The sequence below is a fragment of the Crinia signifera genome, chromosome 5 (genome assembly GCF_055691185.1).
Source record: "Crinia signifera chromosome 5, ASM5569118v1, whole genome shotgun sequence".
NCBI classification, from domain to species: domain Eukaryota; kingdom Metazoa; phylum Chordata; class Amphibia; order Anura; family Myobatrachidae; genus Crinia; species Crinia signifera.
In genome coordinates this window covers 222728502-222755438 of record NC_139221.1, presented here as the reverse complement: position 1 = coordinate 222755438, position 26937 = coordinate 222728502, and the positions used below count along the sequence as shown (strand labels likewise).

At 42.0% G+C, this 26937-nt stretch overlaps 1 protein-coding gene across 5 annotated transcripts in view; it reads right to left on the bottom strand.

Annotated features, from left to right (window-relative positions):
• Positions 1 to 26937, bottom strand: part of TRAK1 (trafficking kinesin protein 1) — a 137667-nt gene that overhangs the window by 49823 nt on the left and 60907 nt on the right. For all 5 annotated transcript variants that reach the window (XM_083188573.1, XM_083188574.1, XM_083188571.1 and 2 more), the window contains one exon: positions 4248 to 4324. In XM_083188573.1, the coding sequence (XP_083044699.1) occupies positions 4248 to 4298 (51 nt within the window). In that variant the 5' untranslated portion in view covers positions 4299 to 4324. The remainder of the gene's footprint in view (positions 1 to 4247; positions 4325 to 26937) is intronic.

Genomic DNA, 26937 nt, shown 5'->3' with positions numbered 1-26937 from the left:
TTTCAGGATTTTATGGTGTTGAATGTTACAGGGGTCCCCGGGGACACTGTAAATGTGCACAGTGTGTGCTCGCCATGCTTCGGGCAGGCGGCAGGATGCTACATCGATCACCAGCTAGTGTTACTGCTGCTCTAGCAGCCGCGACTATCTTTAGCTGTCTAACTCAATGGCACTGACTAAGGGTGGTCGACCATAACATGGTCGATCTATACCCGGTGTCCAGATACCTTGCTGCTCACCATAATGACATTTTCTTAAACTATGTTTAAATGTTATTTACTTCAAGCATGTACACCTACAGTCAAAATACAATGGAACCCTCTAGACATACAGATCTGCCACAGACAATCAACAGCAATCTCTCAATACACCAGAGACCTATATGTCAGGTTTTGTTGTAAGTACTTAAAAGGCAAACCCATTTTGGGAGAGCAGTCATACAAATATTTTATGAGGGTACATAATAGTAGAGAACCAGCATATATTTTTGGAAGTCAGGACGTTGGACTGGGGTATGAGGGTTGGGATTGTTTGGTCTACAGCAAGTTGGTCAACAAGGATTAGGTAAACATGGTTCTAGGTCGACAGGTCAATAGGGCGACACAAGCATTAGGTCGACAGTGTCTAGGTCGACATGGGGTTTTTCACCTTTTTTTTTGTCGACATGGACAGAGATTCCAGTGCACAGCTTCGCTCGCCATGCTTCGGGCACACTATTTTATTCTTCCACCGCGCCCTAGTGGATGGTAGGGCATGAAATACCGCCTGTCGGCACATGTCGGCTCAAAAAAACTGTGAAAAACCCCATGTCAACCTTTTGACTGTCGACCTAGAAACTGTCGACCTAATGACATGTCACCTAAACCCATGTTGACCCATCCCATGGTCGAACTAACGGTGTTGACCCAATGCTTGTTGACCAACTTGCTGTAGACTCAATGACCATATCCTGGGTATGAAGGGTCTACCGGGGGAATGCAGTGGTAGGGGCTCAAGTTTGGGGGTGTTGCCACTCTCCTTGATAAATATATCTGTAATAAATACTGCTAATGCATGCATGATAATGTTCCAAATTAAGTACAGCAATGCACTGTAGAAAATACGTCACAGTCCTGTGCAGTATAAGGTAACATATGCTTAGTTCAAGAACACAGCCTTAGAGGAGGGGCTCCAGGCAGTGGAGGAGGGGCTCCAGGCAGTGGTTCATAGCAAAGGTTTCCCATGAACCCCAATGGACTAGTTCAAACTTATCATCACAAATTTTCGGACGCTGCTGACTGGAACTTTGCCTTCCATTTCAGCTGCTTCATAGACTAGGAGACATTTTAAACAAGCCAGAGGCCCGTTTAGATAACTCCCAAAGTATGGTTTCCTTTATACATCGAATACTGAGGCCACTCTCCTTACCTGCCGCTTCATGTCCTGGCCATGCTCACTTCTTGCCTTCAGGCCTACTTGCCTGCACTTCATATCGCCTGTCTCTCTCTCCCCCTTCCTCTAGACAAAGCTCCTTGGAGCAGGACCCATTTCCATCCTGTTCTCACAATCCTCTTCTTGCGTTCAAGCTCTCTTACTCAACTACCATCCATACCTTCATGCTTTCCTACGTGTGTTCATTCACCTCTACCAATGAGAAGCTGCCCCTGGTAGCATGCAGACAATTCCTCTGCTTTACATGTCAGCTGTAATGTGTACGAAAAACTGTGCTGCTAATGGTTATCTGTGCTCTGTTTCAGTTCTTCAGTTACTGTTCTGTTTAGTTCTGTGTACCCTACATACGGCACTTCAAACCACTTATGGCGCAGTATAAATAAAACATAATAATAATAATAATAATAATAAACGCAATGTTTCCACCATACAGCATCTCATACTTTTCCCTCCTGGTTATTATACCATTTGGCTGCCTAGCTCTCCTGAAACATCGCCCCTGTAATACGGTCTCTGCATGTCACTGCGCTTATAGCATCAATTTTAACTCCCTCATGGGATACTGAATTACGTAGGTTATGTAACAGGCATACATCCTAATGAGTTGCTCCGCCATTGTTACACATTATACCCCCGGTCTTTTACTCGGAATATAAATATTAAAGTTTGCCCAATCTATTTCCAGTTTATTTGTACTTATGTGCTTACATCTACTATTTGCCTATATATAAAAATGTATTGTTCCTCAGCTAGTATAACGCAAGGCCATCTTATTAGGAATTTAGGGGTAGATTTATTAAGCTCGTGAAGTGATACAGTGTCTGGTTTTTATCACCGGCCAATCAGCTCCTACTTGTGAAGTTACAGGTTTGGTTTGAAAAATGACAGCTAGGAGCTGATTGGCCGGTGATAAAAACCAGACACCATCACTTCACCAAGCTTAATAAATCTACCCCTTAATTACTTATTTTCTATGCATGAATTAAGGTAAATTATACTATGCAGTTAATGTTAAAAAAAAAAAATTCTCTTCCAGGAACAGTAGAGCCAACACCTCTGTCAGCTACTAATAAGCCATAGGGGCAGATGTACAAAGCCAAGGAGAGTGAAAAAGTGGAGAGAGAGATAAAGGACCAGCCAATAAGCTCCTAAGTGGGATGCACACTGAGATGGATAGAAGGCGTTTATCACATGAAACGTCTCCTGGAATATTTCAGTCAAAATAAAAAAAATATTTTTGCATAGGTAATATATGTATACATTTTAAGCAGTAGTTAATCTTTATATTAACAACATGGATGGCAGAAATTTTCTTTTTTTATCAAATAATTATGTCAGCAAATACTGTAAGTTAAGCTTGGTCTTTAATAAATTATTGGATAGCTTTAACATATTAAAGAAAAATGCTCATTTTAAATTTATTATACTTTTTGTTTGGGGGGGGGGGGGCTCACATGCAAATAAAAGTACTGTAATCCCACCCAAAACATCTGTGAGCAATGGACACTTTGACTAGCAGATAAGTAATTTAAATAAATGCAAATTGCCAACTGCCACTGTGATCAATAGATTGTGCTGCCGTCAGCTCCGCAAAGTAAAACAAAAAAAAGTTAGAATGTTCATTAAAATCCTACTTAAAAACACAAATCTGCAGAACAACTACAGTGCAAGCTGTCTGAATGAACCATGTTGGACCACTGCAGCATAAAACAGACAAAATGCTTTCAGAGAATGGTATGGTATCGGGATGCTGGCAACTAGGGTTACATACTGTACTAACCCTACTTCATGCAGCCTAACCCTAATCCTCCACCCTTAGTGTCTAACTTCTTAGTGCCTAGCCTTACTCTCCCTGCAGCCTAAACCTAACTCTGCCTCATCCACCATCAAGTGTGCCTGTGCTCCCTCCACAAGGCTGATTGCTGATAATCAGAAGTAGCATGGCATTCATGTGTCTGCTTTAGTGATTCTTTTTGAAGGTGCTCTTTAAGTAAAATACTGCATTAACATGCTAAAGGTGCCCATGGAGGTCGTAGTGGAGCGGAGCAAGCGAGTCTTTGGGCACCGTAGGCATTAGGCTGCACCAAGCCTGTACCAGACACACCGCAAGTCAAGACCGTAAAACCTTGTGTACGCACTCCCACCGGACTGGTCTGGGACCTGCCACCACATATGCACCCAGCCCCACTGCCTCCAGTGTTTCCCTCACATTATGGCTGATTGAGATAATCATGCAAAAACAGGACCATCACAGACTAGCAGGATGCTGCAGTCTAAACTGTGTATTTGTGCCACTGCCCGCACCCCTGGTCCTATCAAGCAATTCTATTTGCATGCTGATACATTGTATCCAACCACCATTGTCTGCCCATGGGGCAATCTGTTATTGTAAAAAGAAGTACCTACTTATTGATGCATAGTATCAACGGTTGTTCACTGCATGCTTTTGCATTTTCGTTTTTGGATGTGCATAGTAAATATTGTCATTTTACCACACTACCACTCATGGGTTGTCACCCATGAGTACAGCAGCGAGCTCTGAACACTATCCCTCAGTGCTCAGGTGCAACCTTCATTCATCTCAGTCATACTTTACCATGCACATGGACTGCAACTGTGTATCAAGTGTGCCGAACACAGCAGTTTGGGGTCCACATGTTGAAATTCCTGGCTGATCTGTTGCCTGTGTCAACCTTGTGTCTTTTTATACCATACCTTATCACAGTATATAACAAGAATACAGAAATGCCACAAAAACAATTCTTCCCTCTTACAATGAGGAGAGCAATATACGGTCAATAATTCCAGTCACTTACCTCTTCTAAAAGACGTGTTACAGCATCTATATCATTGTATGTTTTAGTCATCTGGCCCACTCGTTCAGCACATAAAACTGCAATGACAAATAAAATTGTGATAAGCCACTTGAGTTTATGTATATAATGTAGTAGAGGTTCTGCATATAAAAAAAATGCAATACAGTATAAAACCAATCTATTCACCATCTCAGACTGTATATCATAATAGGCAACAAATTGTATATTTACAGTTTCAAAAGCTGAAATTAAAGGTAATTAATTTGTAGCATCTCTCCAACTACTGCGCTACAAGTCTTGGCATGCTCAGCCAGCACTCCTTTCACCTGTTCCAAAGAGGTCTACACCAAAACTTTAGTCACAGAAAGTGATATTAACAATACTAAATAACAGAAACATAAAAGGGGCTGTCCCTTCTTCAGTCATTAGAGAAGCTGTATAACTGTAGGTTAGCTGCATGCTAAAATAACACAATAATAAAATCCCATGATTGTCGTTGCATATGCTCTCTAGCAGAGTGGACTTAATCAAAATTTGGCAAGAAATTAGAGCTAATGCAGCATCATTCACATCACCAAAGCATAGCAAATATGGGGCTTCTAAGGCAGGTTCCTTCCGCACTGAAATGTTGGAAGCCAGAATAGATACATTTCCCAAAATAGGGGAAAACTCCCACTTTGGTGTCTAGTTATTGCCCGATAGCCCTCTTGAACACAGATGTGAAGCTATACGCCAAATTGATAGCAAATAGGCTAAATCTATTACTCCCCTATTTAATCTTTCGAGATCAGGTTGGGATTGTCCAGAGCAGGCAATCTCCAGATAATACCAGGAGACTTATTAATGTACTAGATGCCTTCTCTGTGTCCCACTTTTACTTCTTTCATTGGATGCGGAGAAGGTATTTGATGGGCTACATTGGGGTTATCACAATGCAGCTCTAGGGAACTTTGGTATAGGGTGAAGGGCGCTATCCTCTATTTCCGCTTTATATTCCAACCCCAATGCACACATTTAGATGAACAACATCCTTTCCTCTCCATTTAAAATGACAAACAAACGTCACACATCAGGGATGCCCACTATTCCCTTTGGTTTTTTGCTTTACGGAAGCCAGTCGATCCAATGTGACAATTCATGGCCCCACTATTTTTACCCATGAATATAAAGTCAGTTTCCAGACAGACAATGTCCTGCTCACATTAGTAAATCCAGAGGTCTCATTACATTACTGACATCTGACTTTGGTGGAGTATTCCACGTTTCCGATTATAAATTAAACACCTCTAAGACCGAAGCACTGCCGATACATTTCTCTGCTGACCTTCTTCAATCATTAAAAACCCAGCATGACTATTCTGGCAGGATAAGAATCTAAAATATCTTGGGATCCACCTCACCCCGAAAGTCTCAGACCTAATATCCACTATTTACCTCCCCTTCTCTATAAAATGTCCTTGTTATTATCCGACTGGATGATGTACCATATACCTTGGGTCAGTCATACTGCATTATTGAATATGATGGGCCTCCCCAAATTATTTTATTTATTGCAAACGATCCCAATGCTGCTAAAGCATAGCAAATAGCCTTACGTACTACGCAATAACCGACATTGGGCAGTTAGAGGTCAGATATTTGTAGGAACACCAATTTTGCATATCAAAACCTGTTTAATTCATGTGTGGTTTTTTTTATTTATTTAAAAAAACTTTTTATTTGAAATTTTTAAACATAAAAAAGAAAAGAAACACATACCGTCATAACTGTGTTTAATAAAAAAAAAATTCAATAGTTACCAAAACAAAAATCTCAGTGTGATTATTTCCATTACAAAATTTTTCAGTAAATGAAAATTAATTTTGCATATAAATCCCCAAGTAAGACTAAGGGGGTATTCAATGCGGGATTCCGAATGTTGGAACATCCCAACAGTTGGAATCCCGTCCATTTTCGCCAGCTTCAGACACTAAATCAACAGGTGGAATTCAATGTTCCATCAATGCTGTCGAAAACAGCAACATTGGATAGGCGAGTTCCTATATTTCCACCAGAAATATGGGGCACAGGTTGAATACCCCCATGAAGTAAACTCTGGAGTAAACATGGTATTAGCCAAGTGAAAAGTGCTCCAACACTCCCATTTGTTAAAATAGTGGTGCAACTTGAACCGAAATCTATACGTAAACCTCTCATGTCCCGAAATCTCATTCACCAGGACCAGCCAATAGTACAGATTAAGGCCCTTATTCAGATCTGATCGCAGTACAAATTTGTTCTCAAAATGGGAAAACCATGTGCACTGCAGGTGGGGCAGATGTAACATGCAGAGACAGTTAAATTAGGGTGGGGTGTGTTGAAACTGAAATCTAAATTGCAGTGTAAAAATAATGCAGCCAGCATTTACCCTGTACAGAAACAAAATAACACACAAATCTAACTCTCTCTATACATGTTACCTCTGCCCCACCTGCAGTGCACATGGTTTTGCCCATTTTGAGAACAAATGTGTACTGCAATCAGATCTGAATAAGGGCCTAAGAGAATTTATGGTAAACCAGTGTGTTAAGATTATAACTTTCACCGGGGTAGTAAGACATTAAACATATTTATACATTACTGGAGAGTGAAATTCTTCAAGGTCTAGAGTAAATATGTACAATTTGGGAGACATTGCCATTAATGTCTGTTCGGTGAGCACAATATCAGCCCAGACTGCTTCCCAAAAAGTAAATACTGATGGACAAGACCACAATAAATACCAAAATGTGACACCACATCTAGGGCAGTCAGTATCAGACATCAACTCTACTATATGTAAAGATACTGGGGTATGGTAAGCTTGATGTAGAATATAAAAAAAAAATATCTGTTGATACCAGACATAAGGTGTTGTAAATGTCATTGAGCCTAAAACCTGAAGTAATGCATGTACAGTACATACTTCTCCCAAGCAACGTTAAGAGGATCAATAAGATGTGAATAAGTATGAATTTGAATATTAACATATAAAGGTAGAGATTAGACTTCTTGTACGCAGATTTTCAATTCACTAATTTAAGGAATTAATTGTAAACGAGAGGGGATGACACTTAAAACGGAGCCAGATGGTGAATTTGTAAGAAAAGTATCTGAAAACGGCCATATTGGAAACAGCAGGAAGTTTCTGTAAAGGCTTAAAAATACTCCACTCATCTAACTGTGCAACCGAGGAAAGACCCACCCTACTCCAAAAGTTATCAAGTGAGAGATGCATTAATTCCCTATATTTAGTATTATACCATAGTGGGATTTAACCATCAGTATCTGGTCAAGCAAAATAGGAATGAGCCTGTCGCCAATCTAGCAACAACTGAAATAACACACGTAGGACGCCCCAGTAGAGGTTCCAGAGAGGAAAAATTGAATCAGAGAAAAAAGGAGGCCCCACGTTTGGCCCTCCCCTCCCCAAACCCCACTCAGATAAGTGTACCATTTGAGCAGCAGACTCAATCCTCCATCAATTTTGTCCTTAACCAAAACCCTCAATGCCACCCTAGGTGCCCTCCGTGTGTCCTGGTTTAAAGGCATAGCATGGTATAATTACCTCCTCAATGTGCAATATAAGGATTTCAATTGTTCACATTCTACAGCAGTATTAAGCCCAACACACACTAAACATTTTTTTAAAATATTGCTCAGAAGTGTCCTTCTGAGCAATACAATTTATAAAAAAATAAAATAAAAGTCTAGTGTGTACACTCAATATTGTTAATGCGGTCACCCCAGTCTGTTAAACACACAGGTCAATTTGGCTATACAGCCACCGACAGGCATGTTCAGTGGGTCCGGGTGACACGACTGAACAATATCGTTTACCTATATCGTTAAGTGTGTACACTCAATATCGTTTGTCCGGGACTGCCGACATAGCTCATAGAGCATATCAGCTAGTGTGTATGGGGCTTTACTTTGCTTAACGTGCAGCCAACATTTATTAGAACAGTGTACTAAAGCCTTATTGTATTAGCATAGATAGAACACACCTCATCCCTATTTATCAGTATGACGCAGTGCACAAATAAAGACAGAGAACACACCTCGCATGAGTGATGACTAACCCATTTAATCAGCTCTATTCCCTCGAAAAATACAAATGATCCGGTCACATATTTTTATCATGACAGTATATAATACTTAAACTGTAATCAACTTGTGTCTGTGTGGAAAAATTTCCTGATTCAAGAAAATAAAAATACACCTAAATTAAAAAGGCATTAAAATAATAGGGTTTGGGAATATATTTAATTTGTGTTATACATTACTTTGATTTCACCTTTCTATACTTCTGTAATTCACTGTGTTCCTGGCAAAGTTCCTGTGGCACTCACAAACTACATAAAGGCTACTAGAATGTTAGTTACAGATTAGTGTTTTTTTGTTTGTTTGTTTTTTATGTAGCATGGACAGTGTAAAGCTTAGTACATCTACTTTACAGCATTGAGGTTGCGGGCTTGATTTACCCATTTACCCAAAGTCCCTGTGTGGAGTTTGTATAGCCTCCCTGTACTTGAGTAGGATTCCCACAATGATAGGTTAATTGGCTCCCTACAAAAATGAGCCCTAGTGTGCGTACATGTAGTAGATACAGATTGTAAGTGCACTGGGGTAGGGACTCCTGTGAATGGCCAAATGTGTTCTGTAAAGCGTTGCAGAATATGGCCCTTATTCTGGTTGACTCACTCTTTGTGCAAATTCGAAAGGTTTTTTGCATATGCTCATGCACAGCAGCATTTCAGCTCATGTGTATACAGTGGGTGCATGTGAACTCGGCGAAAAAGTCGATTCGCTGGGTGCATGACCCCTGCCTTTCGAGAAGGGAGTATAGGGGGGCATGGGTTTCCAGGCAGGCTCATTAGCATATGTGAATGCCCGAACCCGGGGCCCTATGTGCGTACTATATAAATAACAGAAAAAAGAAAAACTCCTTGGATTCGCAGATTTCCTACCCTGCGTCCCGGCGCTCCTCCTGGCTAAGCCTTCTTATGAAAAAGGTCCCTCACAAAATGGTTGCCCCCTTACTGCAAACAGTTTTGTGTAGACCTTTTGTCAATGTCAACCTTGTGCATGTAGACCTTTTAACAACATTGACTTTTAACAACATTGATATGTTGACCTTCTTTCATTGCAGAAATTTTGTCAATGTAGACCCTTTGTCAATGTTGACCTAATGCGTGTCAGTCTTTTGACAATGTCGACATAATACATGTCAACCTATAGCCTGTAGACCTGTCATCCTCCAACAGGCCATAGGCAAGAGACTGTATTGCTAAATGAAAATCTGGCTATGCAGAAACTATATGAAGCGGAGAGTATAGTGTAGGAGTAGTTGTGAATATAGATACCAAGGGGGAAATTTAACATAAGGAATTTGGTAGTTACTGATAATTCCCTTTCTCCGAGGCAGCAGGGGACACTGCACATGATGACTGCCATGTCCCCTGCTGGACGTAGGAGAAAGAGAAATTTGGTAAGACATCTCCAGTTTTTTTTTTTAAAGCGGCAACCATTTACACTGCAAAACCAGTTTGATTTTGAAGTGTAAAGGATTGCTGCTTTCAAAAAAAAAAAAAAAATTCTATGAAATTTCACAACAATTTTCCATAAAGTTCACTTGGTAGCAGGGAGACGTAAATTGCAAGAACAACATAAAAACAGGCAGTGGAAGACAAGCCTGTAGTCACTAAAAACAACCCCCCCCCCTAGTTCTTATAATGTCCAACTGAAAAGTGAATTCTTATTTTCAAAAAATTGAGCCTGAAAATATTGTCATCGGCACAGTTTTGGTTTATGTTATATTGTGCAATGCATGCACTGGAATTTACAAGTGTTCTTACTTTTACCTATGCACATATTTACTTCTCCATACACTTTCTTATAGAACATGACTTCTTCAAGAAATGTACGTGAGGCAAAGCATGTCTATTTTTAGGGATGATTAATAGATGGAAGGTGGTAGGGTGTGATTACTATATATATAGGGAGGTAACCGCCCAAAGTCACTCCCGTCACCTGAGAAACACTAACTGTTATCAGCTTAACTCCTGCAGGTACTCCTTCCATTATAGAAACTGCTACACAACAATGGTTTTAACATAAAAAGTTTGGTCATTCACATGTACTAATTATTAGACTTATCTTGAATGGGGAAATTATGGCCAATGACCTCATGACAATTCATATCCAATTAACTGCAGTGTTCACTGCACTGGCAAAGCTCCGGGATTAACACCTAACACTAATAAAATGTATATTTTCCAGCATGGTAAACCCACAGGCAGCGCATGCTAATCTACAGAAACGGGGGAAACTGAGATTTCCTGCTGAATAATAGACCCTACACGTGGAGCGATATTCAGCCACTTTCTGAGTGGTTTTACTAAACCGCTCAGAAAGTGTCTGACTATCACTGTGTGTGTGTGTGTGTGTGTACAAATGTGTGGCCCTGCAGGACCGCGATGTAGAACAGAAGTGCTGGTTATGATTGCTCTGAAGGCCATCAACTCTTCTGCGTGTGGTGGACTTCTGAGAGCGATCAGTGTAGCTGCCTCGAGACAACCGGATCCGCATGTGGGAGAACCGGCTTCTCCTCCTCTGCCCCGTTCTCTGGCGCCCCGGATGACAGCTGCGGGCTCCCCCCCCAGGCAGCTTGACATCCTCATAGGGAGCGGCCGTGGAGAGTCATGGAGGGCACACAGTGGCTAGGGAGCTGGGGACAGCGCAGCGTGGAGGATCTGCCCGGAGGGAGGGGGAGAGCTTCACCTCTCTCCCCAGCAGCCAGTCCTCCACCTCGGCTCCAGCAGATGCACCCTCCTTCTGGCAACAGTGAGTGTGGAACTACTAGTAACACGTGGCCCATTGAACCAGCAGGAACACAAGGGACAATGCAGCACGGTATAAAGCATACAGTGGGGTTAATGTAGCTATTAGCTGCGGTCACCCCACTGCTCCTACTGCTTTATATTTTGCTTTTATTTGGTTTTAAGGGGGGGGAGCAACTTTTAAGGTTTAGGGGAAAGGGACACTATGGGGTGTACTCAATGCTATGATGGCGAGCAGCGCCAATAGCTCACTTCTACCTGTTTTTTTTTTCAGCAAGGTGGTAACGTCTAGTGTGCCCATTAAAACGGCAGGGCACACCACCAAATGTAGCAGGCTTGCTGTTTTTTAGGCATAGGAAAAAAAAACAGTTTGTATCCCAATTGCACACTGAATGAGAAATATACATATAATAATCAGATAATACAGAGATCTTGGTTGCATATATCTGCAGATATAGGGCTAAGCCCCCAGGCCGTATGTCAAGGCATCTCTGTCACTGGGGGTCCCTAACACTGGGTATGGGTCTGGGGTGTGGGCCCCCAATATGCCGGCACAGGCTGACTACTCCAGGGCAGCACACAAATGAAAATTAGTAGGTGTTAAATAAGAAGCACATAAGTGCTATGTAAGGAGGTGAAGGTGTGGTTAAGGTGTGCTTTTGAGGCATAGCTCGCCGCATAAGGGAATCCGCACCGTCCTCTGACGGTGAGGATTTTTACAAAACATTGAATATGGCGAGGGGGGTTGGATGGCAAGGATGGCTTTTTCTCACAAAAGAAGCCATCCATGCCGTACAAACCCCCTCACCGCCGCCCGCATTGAATACACCCCAACGTTCAAGGTTTGGTACACACTATAGCACCAAAGTTTATATGTGAATTTGAACACTTCTTTATTCCCCTGAAATCACCTAAACACTTTCTGGGGGGGAATGTTGTAAAAAAATAAAAAACCAAGGAAGTCCAAGCAGCGGCGGGGATCGCAGAGGGCAGCTCTTATCAGGAGAGCTGCCCTTTGCGTTTCTCACTGCAGGTTAATACATCTGTGGTGAGCATCATGCGCAGTGGATGGAGGGATGCTTGTACATCCCATCCTCTGTGAGAGATTTTAAATCTCTCATGCTGAATCTCCTAATATGAATTTCTGGCACAAATCTCTCAGTGTGTAGGCCCAATTCAGCTTAAGGTACAAATCTCTCTGTGTGTAGGGGCCTTAAGTCCCAGAGTTTACATTTGAATCTGTTTTCCTGCTCCTCCTAAGGCAGGGGTTCCCAATTTTTTTCTAATCAAGGCACCCTAGAGTTTCAGAATATTTCCAAGGCACTCCTAGGCCCCAAAAACTATATATCAAATTAAGTAGATTGTGTTTATATGTGCTTCTTAGGTTCAGTTATGTGGTAAAGGGCAGGATTTGGTTCTGATTGTACACATTTTATGATTGGCAGCCACCAACACTGGATTTGTCCAGAAATAATTGATCATAAATAATTTGATTTGGTCCTGGACGACCAACCCGAGGCACCCAAGGGAGCCTAGGCGCACAGTTTGGGAACCACTGTCCTAAGGCATACAGTGCGGCCTCTTGGGTTTAACACGTGGGGATAGGAGGCTGGTTGAATAGGTCCAGGCAGACAATTAGTTAGGATGTGGTTGTACACTTTAACATGAGATAGAGACCAGTGACACAACTAAGAAACTGTAAATATCTGTCTAGTCACATTTTCAAAGTGAGTGCATAGAAACACTAAAGAGTGCAACAAAATTCATATACAGTCCATGATCATGCAGGGGGAAATATTTCTTCAGCCAAATAATTTATTTTTGGTTTGAAAGGCAAGTGCTTGTTACTAGCTCTAGAGTTTATGAAATGGTGTCTACAAAAGCGGATTCCAGCATAAACCAGAGAATTGGTGTGTTATTGTCGTTACCCTGGTGTTAACTTAAGACCACACTTTGCATAACTAGCAACTTCAGAACACATTGGGTGAGATTTAATAGGATGAGCGTTTCAGAAAGTGAGAGATTTGGTGAGAAATCTCCAAGTTTTTTAAAGCGGCAATCATTTACACTTCAAAATCAAACTGGTTTAGCAGTGTAAGGGATTGCCGCTTTAAAAAAACTGGAGATTTCTCAGCAAATCTATCACTTTCTGAAACTCTCATCCTATTAAATCTCACCCATTGTGTACTCAGAACAAGGGATTAAGCGTTATGCTGCAGCGAAGCTAGATTTGAAAACTGGAAAGATAGAAGAAACAACCACAAGCTGCCATAAAGGTCACAATGAACATAAAATGAATTTAATAGTAAGCACTAAAAGTGAAAAGACTATGTACTTAGAATCAAAGATCCTTTCATTTATCTTGAATTAATCAGCCTTCCAGCTGTGCTAAGATAATGTCTGGGTGTGGTCTCCTTACTAGTGAGGATTACACATTAAATGGGATGTTTCTATACTGTGCACAAAGTTTAGGTACAATTGTAGCTATACCTCCATCTTTCCACTCTTTATTTGTAATAGTAGTATTACATATTAAATATAAATAAAAAAATCTTAATATAAAATTTTGATATCTATAACAATAGTGAATTGTTATGCACACACACACACACAAGCTTATTTTTGCAGAACTAATACAATAGCACAATATAATATTGTAGTAGTGTTCATTCTAGCACCCGCCATCTTTGAAAACCCATGCAGTTCCTCTTCCCTGCCTGGGGTGTCGCTGTCTGATGTAGTGCTTCGGGCAACCCTCCCGGAATCAGGGGGACCCCCACTGAGCCCCCCGATCGCGGCATTTAAATGCCGCAATCCACGGGCCTCAGAGGAAGGGGCAGAGCTAAAATGACACACTCGTGTATTTTAGCCCCGCCCCCTCCATAGAGATCAGTGATTGAGTCTATTTCCTGTAATGGGGGCAAGGCTTAATGACGTCACAGTCAAGCCCCGCCCCCTCTTGAACAGGTAACGAAAGTCTCCTCTCCGGGCTTCTTCCGAAGAGGAGCATTTGAAAGTCGGCAACCCTGAAATAGCACAAACTGTGAGAGGTGAGCAGCAGTATAGGAGCCCATACACGCTCCGATCCCAGCATGCGTACTGCGCTACAATAGCATCCATCACATCGCATTGCATGCCTTGTGCTTGCGATGCGATGAAAAGCAAGTACAAAAAGTATGTGCAGCACAGCCGGGAATCGGAGTGTGTATGGGCTCCTTATGGCCTCTAGTGTAGCCAGCTTAAAAGGAGCCCATACACGCTCTGATTCCCAAAGCGATGAAAAGCAAGTGCAAAAAGTATGTGCAGCACATACTTTTTGTACTGTGTGATGAGGTGCCGTGGGAGCGCGCACCTCAAAGCACACATAGCACCGCCGCTATCGGAGCGTGTATGGGCACCTTAAGAGCTACAGAAGCAGATCACAAACTCTAGACAAACAGTAGTTTACTGCCGGTATGGCTCATAGGGTTGACATGCATTGGTTCGACACAAGCGCAAGGTCAACATGGGGTTTTTTATGCTTTTATCCTGAATGTTGGCATAGTTGACATGGACACTGAAAAAGTTCTCCGCTGCGCTCGCCATGCTATTTTATTCTACCACCATACCCTAGAGGATGGTAGGGCATGAAATACCGCCTGTCGGCACATGTCTACCAAAAAAAAAAGTGAAAAAAAACATTTCTACATTTTGACTGTTGACCTAGCCCATGTCGTCTGAATGCCCCTGTCTAGCCAACACCTTGTCGACCTTCATACATGTTGACCTTTAGTGGTCGACCCAATGCATGTCGTCCTTCCCCTTGTCGACCTAGTGACCGTATCCCGCTTACTTCAATAATAACACAACACAGTGAGAAGAAAAAATATATGGTGCTGCATTCCACATAAATACCAATAAGGTAAACGTCAAGCAGGTGATCTTTAAAAAAAATCACCTCAAATAATATTTAGCAAAGCTGCAACATTGTTGCAAAAAATTAGCACGTACATTATGAACACTAATCACTAACTGCAGTCAACAAAAATCCTCAGCAACAGGATTAATATAAAATTCCTGCTTTACTTACATTTATATTTTTTTCTGTAGACATTTGCATTTTCTGCTGAACACACAATTAAAAGTACATGCAAACTAACCATCCCAGACAGACTTTTCTTTTTGCTGTTTCCTTAGAAACCATTTTCTTTGTAACTAGAGGTTTGTGGCACGTTGATGCCAAAGAATAATAATGGTTTCCATAGAAACAAGACATTGCAAGAACTGGGCATTCACTGAAAAAGTCACTAGTGAGTAATGAAAACCAAGTGATCTATCTACATTACAATTGTAGATAAACGTTTAATTAGCAAGACGTGAAGTATGTGACTAATATGTGATCATAAAACAAAATAAGCAATACAACCTTTGATCTATTGCACAAATGGTCATAATATATCAGATAACCTTACAGGTTCCATTCTCACATAATATTCCAAATAAATATAAAATAGCACAAGCTTCTTGAAAGAAGCATCTCTAAACTATAAATAACATTAGAATAATAAATCACAATAATATATTGTATGTTGTGGGGATCCCTATACAAACAAATTACACGAAACAGAAAAGAAGATCCCCTGCTTAAATGATAATACAGACTACATCTAGCTCCATACTTCACTGGATGCGGATGAAGAGTCAATAGGTCAAAACATGAAAAGGTCTACGTGACTCTTTCACTATTATTTCCCCCTATTTCATACTGTAACATTCCCAATTGTAGTCCACCCGGAGAGACGGTACACTAATTGGTACACGGTATATGGGATCAATTCTATTGTGAACACAGTGATTAGCACCGGAAGGGACCTTCCAGCGCTATTCTAATCGGTGTGCTGCTAGGTCAGAGAAGGATAGTACTCATGAGTGTTCAGTCGCGAGTACCGTCATTTTTTAACTGAAGTACCGCCCATGATGCTATTGTCCTGCACAAGGGCACAAAACAGCATCGCTGCCCCAGTTTTGTTGGAAATCGCTAGTTGGCGTTAGCGGCTTCTGATTAGAACAGCGCCGGGAGCTGCCTTGCGGCGCTTTTCACTTCATTCGTGCGTTCTCTTCTTAACTAGCATCCATCACATCGCATTGCATGCCTTGTGCATGCAATGCGATGCAATGTGATGAAAACTAAGTACAAAAAGTATGTGCAGCACATACTTTTTGTTCTGTGCGATGAGATGCCGCGGGAGTGCGCACCTCAAAGCACAGAACGCACAGCCCGCATCGGGACGTGTATGGCCACCTTTAGTCGTATACTACTAAGTGCTCAAATCTACAAATTGACACAAAAAAAAAGTGAAAAACACATGTCTACCGGTTCATTTGTCGACCTTGTGCATGTCAAGCTTTTGGGGTCGACCTAATGACTGCCGACCCCATGATTTACACCCCTAAGTCGTAAATTCAGCTTTCCAGCATTCAGATAACTTAATTTTAAGGAGTTTTCTAACTACGGATTTATATAATTACAGTTCACTGCCTGCAGACAAGACACAATTAAATGCTACTGTACAGTACTAATTTGTCTGAAACAGATTTAACCTCAAGCTATGTCAAGCTTCACATGTACAGTTTAGTTTATTGTAGCAAAGGAAATATACTACAGGCGATTATAGTGAAAACGTCCTTACGTGTGAGGGCAGAAGACTGCGGGATATTGCAGGTAGGCACTTTTTGTTGGTGTCCCAAAAAGAGCCAAGCAAACTTTTACCTACTGTATTGGAACTGTGCATGCTGCACAAGGATCCTATGGGTGACTGTTAATTAAAACACCCTTCTTTTCATAAACATTTTATTTGGTGGTACTTTTTTTTAATCAAACGTTATGATCCTGATATAGTAAAAACATTAGGCACTTGTGTAGTTTAACGGCGCCGTGCGTCTGAGTCCCCTTGCAGGGCTCGCTTCGCTCGCCCACGCTGCGGGCTCGGTGGCTCACTACGCTTGCCACGCTATCTAAAATCAACTCCATGCCAACGTGGATAGTGAAACTACACAAGAACCAAACATTATTTCCAAATGGTTTATTGTTCATTTGGAATAAAGAGCTAAGTCAACTCATTATGAAGATTACTTGACCATAGTCAAAATCTTAAGAAAAATTAGCCAAAAATCAAACAAGGTTTGTACATCTTGCGATAACGATGCGCGACACCCCGAGAGCGGTACCGCAGGTAAAAAGCGTGCAGACAAAGCCATTTTAAATATGTTGTATACAATGTATTTGGTCATAGGCCAAATTGCACAGTCAAAACAGTGCAAATAAAAATAGTCATAAACGGCTCCATGAAATTCAAGGGAAAATTGCATAGTCAAAATCGGCCACATTATCTCACGTACCTTTTTTTTTTACTATTTTAATGCATTTATATTTTTGAATTCCTTTTAATTGAGTACTGGATATATAGGGGTATATTTATCAAAGCTCGGAAAGAGATCAAATTATTATATATTATATATCTATCTATATATATATATATATATATATCTATATATATATATATATATATATATATATCTATATATATATATATATTTTACTAAGAATTAGCTACCATCTAACAGGCAGTGTTTGAATGATGACAGTTAGGGGCTGACTGGTTGATCCTTTTCTCACACGATTTGTTTCTATATAACCTTTGATAATTAACCCACCCCATTATCTCAAAGAACATTTTCCTATTAGCAATCAAATTTAACGGTTTAGTGATTTTTTTGGTACTCTTTACCTAGAACGGCGCCCGCGATTGGCATCGCGGGCGTCGGGGGTAAAAAATTGCGGGCATCGCGGGCACATAAAAAAACGGGTGCGACGCGATGCCCGCGATTTTCCCATAGGGATCAATGTTAAAACTGTGATTGGACGCGATTTTACAGTTAAATGCCTCAATGCCCGCGATTTGGCCATAGGAAACAATGTTAAATGGGCCACAGAGCCCTAATAGTGCCCTTGAACTGTGAAATGGCCCCCACAATTGTTAACGCCACCCCACGATCAACGTCAACCCGAAGCGTGGCGAGCGCAGCGAGCCCGTGAGGGGCGGCGGTACGCGTCCTCCGACCTTTTCATACCCCCACTATCCACGTCGGCGTGGAGTTGAGAATAGAATAGTGTGGCGAGCGCAGCGAGCCCGAAGCGTGGCGAGCCCCGCGAGGGGACGCGGATACCTTCACAGGTAAACGCGTCCCTTCGCGGGCTTCACAGGTGTCCCCGTCGCCATGGACACCTGGGAAGCCCGCGAGGGGACGCGTATAACTGTGAAGGTATCCGCGTGCGCTCGCCACGCTTCGGGCTCGGTGGCTCACTGCGCTCGCCACACTATTCTATTCTCAACTCTACTCCGACGTGGATAGTGGGGGTATGAAAAGGTCGGAGGACGCGTACCGCTGCGCTCGCCACGCTTCGGGTTGACGTTGATCGTGGGGTGGCGTTAACAATTGTGGGGGCCATTTCACAGTTCAAGGGCACTATTAGGGCTCTGTGGCCCATTTAACATTGTTTCCTATGTAAAAATCGCGGGCATTGAACACTAAAATCGCGTCCAATCTCACTTTTAACATTGATCCCTATGGGAAATCGCGGCCATCGCATCTCACCCGTTTTTTAGTGCATTCGATGGTCGCGATGGGCACCGTTCTAGGTAAAGAGTACCATTTTTTTTTTTACAAATATTGAATATGCAATATTGAGAATAACATTCGCAAAAAAGTTGAAATTTTAGCTTTTCGTCATTTTATTTTATGGTCTCCACTTTGGAGAGTCTGCATTATTCATGATTATGGGTAGGCCTAGGTTACATATTTGTACAAACTAAAATAATTTTCATTTAACAAAAACAAGAGAGCAGATAGTTTTAGATTAGGAATGCCAGTCTACTTAAAACCTGTATTACTGTACGTGACATGTCTCTGCAGTGAAATCGTGCGGTAATGGGCTGTATCTGTGGCCCTGAAAATAATCTCTCCAATGCAATCAGGCCTGGACAGTGATACATATGAATAAAACAAAGTGGAAGATCAGGCAAATAAGGTCACCCTTATACCCCTTTCACACTGCACTTGTTAAACGGTATATTGCCATTTTTTTTCCATTTTAAAACGTTTAAGGCTGCAGTGGGAAAGCACCAGTGTTCATTTACCTTTAATCTGAATTTCAAAACGTTTAAAAAGCAGAGTCCTACATGTTTCAGAGCCGGTTTTTATGTAGTGAGAATGGCTCTGAAACGGTATTTAGTAAAATCAACAGATTACAGACCTGTGATAGGCTGTCCCCTGCATTCTGCCTTGAAACGTGTTCAGGGGATTAAACGGGTTGACAGATGTGAATGGTATTTAAACGGTAATCTACTGCAATGTGAAGGCTTAGACCCGTTTTAAATACCGTTTCAAAATACCGGTTTTTAAAACGTTTAGGCAGTGTGAAAGTGGTATTAGAGTGTATAGGTTTTGGAGATAAACAATTCATTGTTGTGATATTACTAGAATATTTGGTACTTGTGTAGTTTCACGGTGCCACCGCGCACACAGTCTGTGTTTGAAACTTGGCAGCTTGCCAGACTCTGTGTTTACTGATGCGCGTGCAGCGCGTGGCTGCTTTACATATGTAATGTACGTTATCAGCGTAGCGCTGGGCAGCAGCAGCGCACGTTGCCCAGCGCTGACAGGTCACAGTGGTACTTGTAGTTCCACAGTGAAATAGACAGTCCTGCACACTGCTGACCATGGGGGCATGTAAACTGGACACCCCGGCACACCGCTAACGTACAGGGCTTCTAAACTAGACACCCCGGCACACGCTAAAATAGACAGTCCTGCACACCGCTGACAACGGGGGGGCATGTAAACTGGACACCCCGGCACACCGCTAACGTATGGGGCTTCTAAACTAGACACCCCGGCACACGCTAAAATGTAGACGCTAAAGCAGTGGTAGCCAACCCTAGCCCTCGAGAGCTGCATTAAGCGAAGGCTTTTCAGAGCTAATTGGATAGACCGGGACAAATCCATTAGCCGCGAGAAAATATTATAACCAATTGACAGATACATTTACAAGTCATGTACATAGCAAATTGTTCTACTGGAACACTACCCACAAACCCCTAAAATAATAATATTGCATATACCATGCGGACAACATGAATGGCTTTATCGTAATTAACTTACAATCTGGACCCCTCCCAAGTAAGCAGGAGTATCATATAGCTAGATGCTACAATCCTAGTCAAACAATACATATTAATCAACATCTCGTCTGATTCTGGGGGTAAATTACCTGGAGTTTTATATAAAGTGGGAAATTGCCCATAGCAACTAATCAGATTCCATCTATTATCTTCTAGCAGGTTCTAAATAAATAAGAAGTAGAATCTGATTGATTGCTATGGACAACATCCCATCTTCAATGGAACTCCCATCTTAGTAAATTCACCCCTGAGTTAAGAGCAAAGCAAAAAATAAATAAAAAAGAAACAAAATAAACCTTTGCACACACGGCATTATTTTTCGCCTTGGCGAAAAAGCCAGTATCTGCGAAAAACACGTGTTTCAGCAAAATTGCTATGAATTCACATGGTTTCTGCGTAAGTTCGCCTCCCAAAAGAGTGAAATGGCATGGGCGAAAATGTACTCTGCAAAGGCAATTATTTTTGCAGTTTTTTCGCCTGGTGACAATTTCGGCCAGGACTGAACATGGGCCAAAATGACCGATTTGGGCGATCCTGACAATAAAATCTTCACATTGTCCAGTGTGTACACCCTATGATTTTGATGATGGGCACTCCTGCCCATCTTCCGTACATGCAAGATGATGTGGGACATCACTAGCTTAGGCAATGATGTGGATTGCCATCTAGGTCGACCTCAAAAGGTCAATATGCACATGGTAGACATTGAGAAAAAGGTAAACGCAAACAAAAGGTTGACATGTGAAAAGTTCTATGTATTCTTTAGGGTTTTTGGACTGTCAATTTTCCTTTCTTGTAGCACACAAGCTCCCAGTAAGTGTACCGCATGCCTGGCTTTGTTACGACTGCATTTGATACACTTCACTATTCTCATTCGTAGTCCAAGTGATTGGTTAAAGCTGGCCATACAACAGGACAACCTGATCGGATGCAGGTCATTGAGCAATGGAACAAGCGATCATATGTGCTTAATAAAAAAAAATAAAAAAATCACATACCATTTGCTTAGGACTGCAATGAAAGCCAACGGATCAGGGGGCCAACCTCTGCATGGCCATGAATCGTAATAACATTACACACGATGTACACATGACCCATTGAGATTGTGTGTTCGGATCAATATCGTTTATGTGTATGATGGGCCTTAAGGTTTAAAAAGTTCAAAAAAAAAAAAGTCACAAAAAGCTTAGGTTGACCAATAGTTGCTGACCTACCAACTGTCAACCTAAAATCAGGATACTCACCAGAACGCTGGTTTTGGGGTTAATAGGTGCATACATTGTGTGAATTGTGTAGGGGGCAATGATCAGGTAAAAGATTATGTAGTGTGGGGGATGGGAGATATTACCTGACAAGGGAAGAGATGTATGTGGTGCAGATTTGTTATTGGATTTCAATATAATTTAATATTATATACAGGAACTGTAAAAGATAGGCAACCAAGTCAGAGGTAAAGCAGTAGATGAAAATCAGTGTAGACTAGAGACTGCAGTCACAATAGATCAAGTGACAAGGGTGTGGCTGTGTCACACAGCAGTATGTATACATATGTAAAATAAATGGGAGTAAAAGGTTTAGGAGCAGTGCTGCGACTTTGATCTAATAGGGACACTAAATGAATGCATATATTTTTACATAACAGAATGCGGTTATGGTATAGTGCAGAGGTAGCCAACTCCAGTCCTCGAGAGCGGCCAACAGTTCACATTTTCCAGCTGACCTCGCAGACACACAGGTGCACTCATTATGGACTAACACATTTTTTAAAAATCCACAGGTGGCGCTAAATACTTCACTTGTGGTTCTGTGAGGAGACATGGAAATCATTAACTGTTGGTAGCTCTCGAGGACTGGAGTTGCCTATCCGTGGTATAGTGGGTCAGCAATGTCTAGATTGACAGTCACTAGGTCTACCACTAATGGCCGACACATATTGACTGTTTTTCACATTGTTGATTGATGCCTAGGTCGACATGGACATCATATAAGTGTGCCACTGCACTCGCCAAGCTTTGGGCACAATTTCTCACTGTGCTTGGCACACTTTTAGAATCTATGTTCACTTGGATGGTAAAGTATTAACCAAGTCGGTCTAAAAAAAACCAACATTAAAAACTCATGTTGACCTTTTCAGTGTCAACATACCAATCTTTTGCTCATCTTGACCATCTGTCAGTGTTGACCTAGGGTATGTTGACCATTTATAGGTGTTGACCTAGTCACTATTTGACCATTAGTGGTCAACCTAGTGATTGTCAACCCAGGGACCGGACACCCAGAATAGCGGGAGCAGAGCATATTGTAGGAAGATCATTGTTGCCCTGTTTCAGCAGGAAACTGTTACATGGGAATTTTTTTCAAGACATTTATTGAAAAACCGGTACAGACAGAATAGTGCAGATCCATGCAACTTGCAGAATCTAGGCTGCCTGCATGCAATGAAGACAACTACCAGATGTGGCCACGGATGTATAATTTAAATACCAATTATTTAGATCATGGTTTCCTAAACTCAGTCCTCAAGATGCACTAACATGAGCTCCACACACAGCGCGATTTTCAGGCATTTTCTGAGCGATTTTAACAAATCGCGCAGAAAATGCATGTAAATCGCTGTGTGTATAGCCCACACAGCTATTTTCATGCGCGCCCCCGCCGTTCTGAATCTGCCCAAGATCCAGAACGGACCCGCCGGACATTTGAGAGCAGTTGCTCAGAAAGCTCCTGCCCATCTCCAGCATGTACATGGAGTTGGTATTTATTTTTTCTTCTTCCCACTGTGCCACCAATGTTTGCATTTGGGGGGTGACCATTACTATACCACCAATGTAATATGTTTGGGAATGGGGTGGGGGGCCCCTATACCACATATGTTTATATGCTATATATCAGTATAAAATGTGTTGCATGCCAGTATATTTTGCTGGGTGAGTCAATTGCTGTCAAAGTTATGGTTATAGAACTTAACAATTGTTCTCAGGGGGAATTAGACTTGGTGTCAGGGTGATTCTAATGTATGCCATTCTCTGCTTTAAATAAAGTGGTTTCTTGCTAAAAAAAAAAAAAAAAGTGTGCGCAGAACGTAAAGTCCCACAAATATATGTGATGCTGTGTTGTTCTGGTTGTCATGTTTGTGGAAAAAGTATATTTTACATAGCACCTGTGTAGTATAGTACTGAGATATGAGAGCTGTGACATATCGGCTTTGTGAAGTGACCCTTTATTCCAACCCATTATTTAAATTTATGAGAGATTTTAAATCTTTCATGCTGAATCTCTGGCACAAATCTCTGTGTGTGGGCTCATTATGGTAGAGATTCAGTTTATGGGAAATCTCTCATGCTGAATCTCCCGTTATGAATCTCTGGCACAGATCTCTCCATGTATAGGCCCCTTAACAGTACAGCTTTTAAGGATAACCATGGTTATGCACAGATTTATAATCAAACTAGCAGAGGTACCTATGAAATTGCCTGTGCAAGCATTAATAGTCTTAAAACTTGGGACTGTTCATGCTCCTTGAGGACAGAGTTTGGGGTCAATTGCTTTAGTTAATAACAAATAAAAAACTACTAAAGGCCCATACACACTGGGTGACTTTGAGCTGAAAGTTGCTCAAAACAGCAGGTTTGAGTGGCTTTCAGCTCAAAGCCGCCCAGTGTGTATGGCCCGGCGATGAGCGGTGAGCGCTGCTGCTCGCTCCCGCAACATCGACAGGAAAGCCGCTCATCTGCTGGTTATACCAGCAGATGAGCGGCTTTCAGGACGGCTTTGCATAGCGCTGCACAATGCTATGCCCCCCTCCCCCCCCCCCCCCTCTGTCGTTGCTGGGCAGGGGGAAAGCCGCTCAGTGTGTATGCACTGAGCGGCTTTCCCCGCAGAGATGATAGTCATCATCGATGTCCATACATGCTGAGCATAGTTGCCCAGTGTGTATGGACCTTAACACTACAGTAGTTTGTCGATGAGCTTTAATTTGCATTATAAGGTTGTCTCAGGAAATTAAGAATGTTATGAGGATATTCATCATACCTGCATGGTGATGAGCTAAAATGTTGTTAATGTAACGACTTCTGCAATTGGAAACCTGGGTCAATGATAACCCTTTCACATCGCGATCCCGGGTCCAGCGCTTTCACATTAAACAGAGGGCGACCCAGTTTTAACCCTTCTTATAACACAGGTCAAAATGCCAAGTTATTCGACATAGGGTATAAGCTTTGGAGCTTTCACAGAGCTCCTCGAGACACCACTAACCCAGCAATTACCCATGTCCGAGGTGTGGTGTAAAAGAGGTATAAATGGTAAGTGGAGCAGATGAGAGGGACCTTACCCAGTCGTAGCACATTCAACACAATTGTCAATCCATGTGAAACATGAATTACTTTGTCCTGAAGTGGTTGCCAAGCTCATGAACTCATGGTTAGAGGGGTCAGTAGAGGACACTCAGAAGAACGGTCACTAGTTGGCCAAATCCCTGCTTCAGGGTTGCCTACCTGACCCGCTTCATGAGGGAGAAAATGCTCTGTTCCTGGACTTCCCTGGTAATGTATGATTGCCATCACCTGTGATTGATAAGAAAGGTGTTTCACCACAGGTGATGGCAATCATACATTACCAGGGAAGTCCAGGAACAGAGCATTTTCTCCCTCATGGAGAAGGTCAGGTAGGCAACCCTGCCCTGCTTAGAGGTTATATATTAGCAAAGATGCAAAATGAGACATACACCAGTGGTTAGGTCGACACATTTTAGGTTGACATGCATTGGGTTGAACAGTGAAGGTGTCTTAGGTCAACACGTGAAATAGGTCAACTTTGCTAAGGCAGTCACGGCTGGAAGGTCGACAGTTAATAGGTCAATATGTTGTTGTTTTTTAATTTGAGTCGACGGGCAGAATTTCATGCTCTACCATCCAGTAGGGCAAGGAGGGAGAATAGAATAGTGTGAAGAGCATAGCGGGGGACTGTGCACAAAGCATGGCAAGCACAGAGAGCCATGCAAGGGGACACAGTATACATTGACGGTGTCCAATGTCGACATTCGGGACAAAAAACAATGAAAAACTAATATCAATCTTTTTGAGTGTCGCCCTAGCCATTGTCAACCTATTTTGTGTTTTGACCTAAGCCATGTCGACCGAATATGTCTCGACCCGATGACCCATACCCTACCAGTCGGCAGTGTACAATTGTTCTGCAAATACGCTTATGCCCACTTACATATGGAAGGACCAGAGAGAAGGGAAAGACTAAAATAGTCCAAATGGTGTACATGTAATTTTGTCCCAGAATACATACAGTATCTACCTTTCCAAGCCGTATTATTTGAAGGTGCTAGAGGGCAAGTACACCAGGCCTAGTCAGTCTGTGCTCTCCAGCTGTTGTGAAACTACAAATTGCAGAATACCCCTCCACTGATCAGCTGGATAAGCATGTTGGGGCTTAAAATACACAAAGCTCCTGCCAGCACAACCTAACTGGCTGTCATAAGCCCCGTACACACAGGGGAGATATATCGCCGAGCGATATATCGCTCAATGTCCCGTTTGCATTAGCGACCAGAGGTGGTCGCTGATGAAAAATAAATTGCCGGGGGAGCCTGGCAGTGGAAATTAGCTGGTCGCAGGAGCATGTTCCTGCGACCACTACGGGGGAAAAACCGAAAGCGTGCACCAAGCGATATATCGCCGGTGCACACTCCCATCGTGGGCAATATGGTCGCTCAGCGACCTTATTGCTCGCGATATTAGATAAAATCGCCCCCCTGTGTACACAGCCATAGTGTGTGTTGGAAGACCCAAGAGACTATCCAATATTGAAGCCTGAGGCTAAGTACACACCGGGCGATTCCCGGCACCACCACTATTGATAATTATATTTAGTGCTGCAGGAGAATCACATAGTGCAGGGAAGTCACTGGAACCCCTGCTCTATACACGCTTGAGAACACACACTGACCTATATATCGGTAATTCTATTGGCATTAAGCATTTTGTTAATGATATATTGGCCAGTGTATACCCAACTTAATACTAACTGTGTACTTACTAAACAAACTTTAAAGATACGCTATAGCTGAGGACATGCATGCATACTATTGGCCTATGTTGAGTTGCACCTTTCACATTTAATTCTAGCAATTTGGAGCACAACTGCAGCCAACTCAACATCAGTTCCAAAATGTTTTTTTTTTTTTTTCAAACACATTTTATTGAACAGCTCCAAAATGTTTACTTCCATAGGCGTGCGCAGCACATTTCATTAGGGGGTGCACATTTCATTAGGGGGTGTCTTACACGCCCATTGGATGTGTCTAACACCACCAATCAGATGTGTCTACCATCAGCTATTGGCACTCGCTACAATATGAAACGTCTCTCAGCCGCACCATAATCTCCTGCCTAGTTCAGTTTTCATCTTCTAATTACTCTCTGTAACAGTACATGCAAATACAGTCATAAACATACATGGATGACACAGGTATGTAATGATATGACAATGGTCTAGTGCAAATAACAATGCAAAACACACATACTTGATTGATGGGCGCTTGTTTTAATGGAATACCAGTTCTAAAAAGCAAAAGTATATAAGGGTGGGCACAGCATT